The following is a 7,500-nucleotide window of genomic DNA, read 5'->3' on the forward strand; positions in this document are numbered from 1 at the left end:
GTTTAGCCAGCTCTGCATGTGGTGGACACTGTAGCTTCAGTGTTTAGCCAGCTCTGCATGTGGTGGACTCTGTAGCTTCAGTGTTTAGCCAGCTCTGCATGTGGTGGACACTGTAGCTTCAGTGTTTAGCCAGCTCTGCATGTGGTGGACACTGTAGCTTCAGTGTTTAGCCAGCTCTGCATGTGGTGGACACTGTAGCTTCAGTGTTTAGCCAGCTCTGCATGTGGTGGACACTGTAGCTTCAGTGTTTAGCCAGCTCTGCATGGGTCTGTAAAGCTTTCTGCGTTCTAACCTCTCTCCATGTTTCATCTCCAACATTGATCCTAGTTTGAGCAGCTTTCTGCTGCTGGAGCTTATTAGAAACATGCAGAGGCTTTTTAGCTCGGGTACAATCACTTCTATCTGAAGCAGTTCCACTGCCCGCTTCCATCGCTGCAACACCTGTTCACCTGATAACTGCTCTCATATCTGGCAAACCCAGGGGCGTCCAAAACGGCCTTCAAAGCCCCGCCTACCTTCTCTGGTCCAATCAGATCCAGAGCATTCAGGAGCAGAATCTAAAGTTAGAAGGAGGACATACTGGCTGCTGCATTGTTGTCAGAGAAGCTTCAACACAGCAGGTTTCCTTCATGATCACACAGGAAGAGAGCAGCTCTCTGATTGGTCCTTTAATTATGTCCTAACTTTTTTGGATACATTTTGATGCGTAACTCTGAACATGTTTTATTGGTCCAATCTTTATGTCCACTTCCTCGTGGTATATAGATGCTCATTCCAGCCTGTCTCTTTCTCTCTGCAGATATCTGTGTTCCTGACGTCGACAGTTTTGTGTCTCAGAGGATCCCGGACTCGGATGGAGGGATTGGTTCACTGTCGAAAAAGAGAGGATGGAGGAAAAGTGGGAAGATGGACGTAAAAGGAAGCTCAAGTCGAGGTAAAGATTTGAGTTTCTGACTGAATTTAATTGAATGCTTCCCGACACGATAGCTGAAACTAACTGCGTCTGTTTCAGGTCAAGTCGGGGATCCCTGTCTCCGCTCCGCGGACTGTTCCGATTCTTTGTGCTGCGCCCGTCACTTCTGGACTCGCATCTGCAAGCCTGTGTTGCGGGAGGGACAGGTTTGCACGCGACACCGCCGCAAGGGGAACCACGGCCTGGAGCTTTTCCAGCGCTGCTCCTGCGGGGACGGACTCAGTTGCAGAACGCTGCGAGAACCTGGTGCCCAGCCTTCGGCGCCATCTTCATCCTCCTCACTTCTGGCTGCAGCAAAGTCCAAGTTTGCAGCCTCCTCTCTGTCGTCTCGCCACTCCTCCCCCCATACTTCTCTGCTGGCTTCGTCCACTTCAAAGTCATCGTCAGAAGTGTCGAAGACGAGACTTCATGTGTGCCAGAAAAACGAATAAAGGGAGGGGAAGAAAGACTGTCCCCTCTCTCTGCTTATGACCGACCTGCAGGTAACGAGAGGCAGAAACCAAAGAAGAAGAGCGGGGTGAGGGGGGGATAAACTGTCCCACTATCTCAATGCTAATGAGCTTCCTGTCAGGCTGCATTCACACACAAACTCAGCGGGATGTGAAACTCTTTGTGGTTCAGATCTGGTTTCCTCCTCTGCGTCTAGACGGGCAGAAACCACTTTGAAATCCGGTTTGACTCCACTTACATAAACAGCATTAATATTGAAAACCTGACACATGACCGGAGGGCCTAAAGACATCCAATCATCAGCTAGTTCACAGATTCACCCTTATTGTGAAACCAAACACAGTTACAGAGAAAAAGACGAGATTGTTTCAACCATTTTCGTCGCTTGATTTCTAATTGATGAACTTTCTTTGTCCCGCTGAGTTTCAACAGCGTCTGATAATTTAAACGACGTCGTGAAGTTGAATGATGGACATTATCACACGACATTCATCTGTCAATAAATCACGCGTGCAGAAAGTTCAGCATACAGAGGCGTTAGCTTGAATGAGTGAACTCTGTCTCCAGCATGACATATTAGTATCTGTGAAATATTCTACATAAAAATGTGCGTTTAGCAAAACCAAACATGGATCGAAACTTTTGTAATGAGATGAAGAGATTTCATTCTGACCTTTAACTTTTAAAAGTGCGAAGATTGGCTAAAGTCCCGTTAGCCAAACTCAAAGGCTTTAAACAAGCAAAACACAGTCTGGAGGATTTATTTTCTATAGACAGCTGTATGAAATGTTGACCCCTCTTTATGGTCAGTAGATACTCAGTCACATCTTCACTTCCTATAAGTGTGTAGCCTCGTCAGCCCAAACTGGCCCCGCCCACGCTAGAGGTTTGTCTGGACGTCTTGTTTGATTGCACTGTTGTTAATGTGAGAAGAGTTATTTTTCTAAAGCTGTATATTTTGGATGTAATTATTTGCCTGTGTTTGAAGTGTCACTCTGGCAATTAATTAGGGTTTTATTTTCACCACTTTAAGTAACAATGCGTCTGTGAATAATCTGTGTCATGATTAAAACCAGCTGTCATCTTAAAAACATTGTTGTTGCTGTATTGTTTTAAGGCTAACATCATTTCAGTAATGAACCCCGTCCCTTCCTGAAGCCAGGTGGACAGGTAATCAGTACTATCACCTGGGCTGGAGACAACAGAAAGTAAATGAGTTTACCTGTGCTAATAGTTTTACTAAAGTAGCTTCTGAAACGTAGCTTTTAAGCTATCGTGTCTGTTTACATGACTCATCCCACGAGGAATTATTCAGACAAATCAATCAAATGTTCCAGGGTTTAGCCAACAGCACTGATAACATGAACCAGGTCAAATACAACCAATACCCCCCCCCCCCCCCCCCAACACAAGAGACTATCTCGGACTTAAATAGCGAAAGAAAAGTATGTTCACTTTAGGCTAGCCAAAAGCTAGCATGATGAACATATAAAACAATCAGAACAGTACATCTGTCCAACTCTGTCATGTTCCACGTCCATCCGTTAGCCGCTTGCTAACTTGTTTGTTAGTTGGTTTGTGATGTAAGAGAAGAAGACTCAACAGCAACTAGCTAAAAACGGGTATGTTGCCCTCTACACTAACAGAGTTGGACATACTGAATAAATTGATGCTTGTATACTGGGACAGTAATGGACCAATCAAGCTAGCTTAACTTGTACACATACTGACTGCTATCTCTGGTTTGGCTGATATATTAAATATATATATTATCAATCATTCAAAGTTCATCTAAAACGTACATTTCCCTTCGTTCTTTCATGCAGTTTGAACCGTCGACACTTTACCGATCATTTATAGTGTTTTTGAGCCCTGAAACAAAGAGAGGCCGTCCTGCACTAACTCCTGTTTCACATAACTGTTGAGCTTCTTTTAGTGTCTCAGAGAGAGACGTCCATGAGTTTAAAAAGCAGACAGGGACCGTTCTTCTCAGAGTTGGTGGGTGGAGATAAGATTAACAAAGAAGAAAAGATGTTCCCACAGGCATGTGGAGACACACGGAAATGATTCCATCTGTGCAGATAAAAGATATTTATGACCTCAGAGTTAAAGCTCAACATCTTCCAACTGTTTACTTATTCAAACAACAAGAGGAGAGCAGGTGATTTCTGTCTTCATCCTGTAATGAAAAACAGACCGCTGAATTAAACAGAGGAGAGTGTGTATGCCAGCTTTAAAGAACTCATCGTTCAAGACCTCGTCTCTCAACCGGAAGGTTGAGGGTTCAATCCCCAGCTCTGTCCGGTGTGTCCTTGGGCAACACACAATTATCATAATAATTAACAATTATTCCCGCTGCTTCAGCGGCGTATAAATGGGATTAGTTTCTTCTAATGGTCTAACTACACAGCAGCCTCTACCATCAGTGTGTGAATGTGTGTGTGTGTGACCTGCAGTGTAAAATGCTGTGAGTACTCAGAAGACTAGTAAACAAAGCTTCATGTGTGTGTGTAATAAAGTTGTGAGCCTCAGGCCGCTGCAGAGCGAAACATCATCTGCTCTCAGTTTATCCTGAAACCACACAGATAAGGATTTAAGATAATATGAGGACATTATTATTAATCAAACACACACACACACACACACACACACACACACACACACACACACACACTCATACATGAACACTGCATAATGAGGAGTTCCACACCGTACTTACCATACTTGTGAGGACATCTGATAAAAGGAGAGTGGAAAGCTGTTCAACTGGAACATGCTAATAACATTATCATCAGCACGACAAGGAAAACTGTGTGTGCGTGAAAGAATACTGTCACATCAAGGAAACGGGGAATCACTGACGGCAAAGTGACGATAACGCAGTGACTGATAGGGAACATGTCGTCACCGGGAAGATGGGGAACACGGATGGAAGAGTGAAATATCCAGGTAACAGACATCATGTGTGAGTGTGTTATCGCTATAATAACCATGCTAAACTAAGGACAGTGATGCCCAGCAGCTAACACGCGCTCTTCTTTCTCCTCAACATAAAATTAATTCTCTGAAGGGTCTCGAAAACTGAAAAATGTCCAAACCTGATTAAAAAATGACAAAAAAGAACTCACAACACTAAAAGCTAAAAGGGCGTGTTAGCTAAAAGGGCGTGTTAGCTAAAAGGGCGTGTTAGCTAAAAGAGCGTGTTAGCTAAAAGGGCGTGTTAGCTAAAAGAGTGTGTTAGCTAAAAGAGTGTGTTAGCCAAAAGAGCGTGTTAGCTAAAAGAGTGTGTTAGCCAAAAGAGCGTGTTAGCTAAAAGGGCGTGTTAGCTAAAAGGGCGTGTTAGCTAAAAGAGCGTGTTAGCTAAAAGGGCGTGTTAGCTAAAAGAGTGTGTTAGCTAAAAGAGCGTGTTAGCTAAAAGGGTGTTATTGGTGGCAGAGCGCTTTGAGACGTCCAGGCTCGTCCTCTGGGACATTTAGTGCTGTGAGTCCGTTTCTGTTATTTTGTAAAAATATTAGCAAACTTTTGACAAACCGAGATTACAAACACGACTCTTGACTATACATTGTTTGTTTTCTTTCAACGAGCTGTTAGCAGAAGAAAATAATAAACTCTAAGATGAATATAAAGATATTTCTCCCTTCAGGTTTCAGCTCTTCATACACACACTGACTTCTCTTTGAACATGTCTCTTTAAATTTAAATTGCACGGATGCTCTTCAGTTTTACAACCTGATAAAACAGAGCGAGGGACAGGTTACTCATTAACACACACACACACACACACACACACACTCCATTGCACAGGTGAGGTATTGTCCATCTCTGCTGCTCCTGCTACGAGGAAACAGGTAAGTCGTTTCATACTTTAATAAGCTTGTCTATATTTAAATATACTCACATATAAAGTCAGCTCTAATTCTCAATGCAAAGTTTGACCTCCGTCTGAAATACAATCTGACATTTGACACTTAAAGTTTGTGAACTTTGACCCTTTAATGAATCGTTTCAGTAATAAATAAAAACAGGATGTGACTTAAAGAGAACAAGTCATTCAGGGTTGGTTTTCCAGCTTGAGCTATATTCATGTTGTTGTACACTCCGTAGTTAAACGACAGACAGTACTAACAAACAGTGAGATGTGTTTTGGTGGGCGGGGCTTAGCTGGAAGAAAAACAATCCTCCACACACGTTGGCTAATGCTAGCTCATAAACACTTCCTGACGATTCCAGATGGCTCTCCCAGCGGGAAACAGTCGTCATAGCAACAACTGTATGGATGGTCACGGCGAGCGGAATGTGCTGGCCTTGAACCTGCTGTTGCTAGGCGGGAAGCAGAGTGGGAGGAGCTCTGTGGGGAACGCTCTGATTGGTCAGTAGTTGTACTTCTTATCGCGGTGTCTCCGAGCACAAACAGGCTTCTGTTCATATGTTCAAACGTCTGCAGGTGAAGAAGGTTTCCAAACAGGCGTTTCCATGACAACAGAGTGCCAGCTTCTTAGCCGAAAATATCGAGACTTCTTCAGGAGGCAGGGGGCGGAGTCAGACCTCCTATTGAGAGTGGTAGACACACCTGCACGATGGCCCCGCCCACAAAACCTGCTCCAGCTCTGCCCTGACGGCGTGCACGTCATTCTTCTTGTTGTGAGAGCAGACCTGACACACAAAGACACACACACACACATGGAGGAGTACGCAGAGGTACACACACACACACACACACACACACTGAAGTACACACACACAGAAACACACACACACACACTGAAGTACACACACACACACACTGAAGTACACACACACACACACACACACACTGAAGTACACACACACACACTGAAGTACACACACACACACACACACACACACTGAAGTACACACACACACACACACACTGAAGTACACACACACACACACACACACACTGAAGTACACACACACACTGAAGTACACACACACATGGAGGAGTACGCAGAGGTAGACACACACACACACACACACACTGAAGTACACACACACATGGAGGAGTACGCAGAGGTACACACACACACACACACACACTGAAGTACACACACACAGAAACACACACACACACACACATGGAGGAGTACGCAGAGGTACACACACACACACACACATGGAGGAGTACGCAGAGGTACACACACACACACTGAAGTACACACACACTGAAGTACACACACACACACACTGACGTAGATACACACACACACACACACACAAGTACACACACACACACTGAAGTACACACACACAGAAACACACACACACACTGAAGTACACACACACAGAAACACACACACACACACACACACAGAAACACACACACACACACACACACTGAAGTACACACACACACACACACTGAAGTACACACACACACTGAAGTACACACACACACACACACACACACACACACACATGAATTGCTGCTGATTGTGTGTTTCGTGTTCAGTCTGTTTTCGGTCCAGTTTGGCGCCGTCATTCGTTCCTGGTTCTGACTTTTACTGACCATCTGAAGAAGGCGGAGTTTCACCCAGCAGCCTGCCTAACCCAGACCAGTGATTGGCTGAGAGCCTTGTCCAAAGAGATGGAAGGCAGAGTCTTCTTCATGGACAACAGCTGTGATTGGCCCGCAATCAGAGGACGGCCTCTGAGAGAGCTGTTGCTCCGCCTCTCGGCCAGAAACCATCACAAAGCTGTGACAGTCCGGACAGAGGTCTCACTCTGATTGTTTTCCTGAATACAGACGGACATTTTGTTGTATGCTTATTAAAATGAGTTTTCATCAGGTAGTTGTGTTTATGCATTGATGTGTTATATGTTGATGGTAGAAGGAAGGCTACATGTAAATAAGAACACTTCAGGAAACACAGGATTATTTGCTAAAGATGTTCATTTATTTTCACTTCCTCTCTTGTAAGCTAACAACATTAGCCACCAGCTAGCTAAGGATAAGAAGCTTGCAGTATACAATGAAAGTCCTGGGACCGACATGAGGTCTTTATCTGATGATGCAGTTAGTGAGGGAGGGGGCCCTGCACAGACCCTTCCCCTTCACC

The 7,500-nt window shown here is 44.5% G+C and overlaps 3 protein-coding genes across 5 annotated transcripts in view; 2 read left to right on the forward strand and 1 right to left on the reverse strand.

Moving 5' to 3' along the window:
- Nucleotides 1-2,514, forward strand: part of LOC306841319 (dickkopf-related protein 2-like) — a 3,625-nt gene extending 1,111 nt beyond the window's left edge. For both annotated transcript variants that reach the window (XM_079371132.1, XM_079371131.1), the window contains exons 4-5: nucleotides 800-934; nucleotides 1,013-2,514. In XM_079371132.1, coding sequence (XP_079227258.1) covers nucleotides 800-934; nucleotides 1,013-1,404 — 527 coding nt within the window. In that variant the 3' untranslated portion in view covers nucleotides 1,405-2,514. The remainder of the gene's footprint in view (nucleotides 1-799; nucleotides 935-1,012) is intronic.
- Nucleotides 2,515-4,223: 1,709 nt separating this feature from the next.
- Nucleotides 4,224-7,229, forward strand: LOC306841320 (GTPase IMAP family member GIMD1-like). Of its 2 annotated transcripts, none has more exons than XM_079371134.1 (3): nucleotides 4,224-4,372; nucleotides 5,868-6,121; nucleotides 6,894-7,229. In XM_079371134.1, the coding sequence occupies exons 1-3, from the start codon at nucleotides 4,339-4,341 to the stop codon at nucleotides 7,167-7,169; spliced, it is 564 nt and encodes a 187-aa protein (XP_079227260.1). In that variant the 5' UTR covers nucleotides 4,224-4,338; the 3' UTR covers nucleotides 7,170-7,229. The 2 variants fall into 2 exon arrangements, with proteins under 2 accessions (XP_079227260.1, XP_079227259.1); XM_079371133.1 differs by lacking the exon at nucleotides 4,224-4,372 and adding an exon at nucleotides 5,655-5,792.
- An 87-nt stretch (nucleotides 7,230-7,316) lies between these two features.
- aimp1b (aminoacyl tRNA synthetase complex interacting multifunctional protein 1b) overlaps nucleotides 7,317-7,500 on the reverse strand; it is a 7,101-nt gene continuing 6,917 nt past the window's right edge. Inside the window, exon 7 of the mRNA XM_079371129.1 lies at nucleotides 7,317-7,500. This exon is cut by the window's right edge and continues 109 nt beyond it. Coding sequence (XP_079227255.1) covers nucleotides 7,443-7,500 — 58 coding nt within the window. The 3' untranslated portion in view covers nucleotides 7,317-7,442.

This window comes from Symphodus melops, assembly GCF_947650265.1.
Source record: "Symphodus melops genome assembly, chromosome: 20".
In the NCBI taxonomy this organism is placed as follows: domain Eukaryota; kingdom Metazoa; phylum Chordata; class Actinopteri; order Labriformes; family Labridae; genus Symphodus; species Symphodus melops.

Excerpts from the sequence above, each read along its gene's own strand:
- LOC306841320 (XM_079371133.1), top strand. The coding sequence starts at position 5,696 with ATGGATGGTCACGGCGAGCGGAATGTGCTGGCCTTGAACCTGCTGTTG. Across the intron at positions 5,793-5,867 it reads TGTGGGGAACGCTCTGATTG|GTGAAGAAGGTTTCCAAACA; the intron begins GTCAGTAGTTGT and ends AAACGTCTGCAG. Across the intron at positions 6,122-6,893 it reads ACATGGAGGAGTACGCAGAG|TCTGTTTTCGGTCCAGTTTG; the intron begins GTACACACACAC and ends TTTCGTGTTCAG.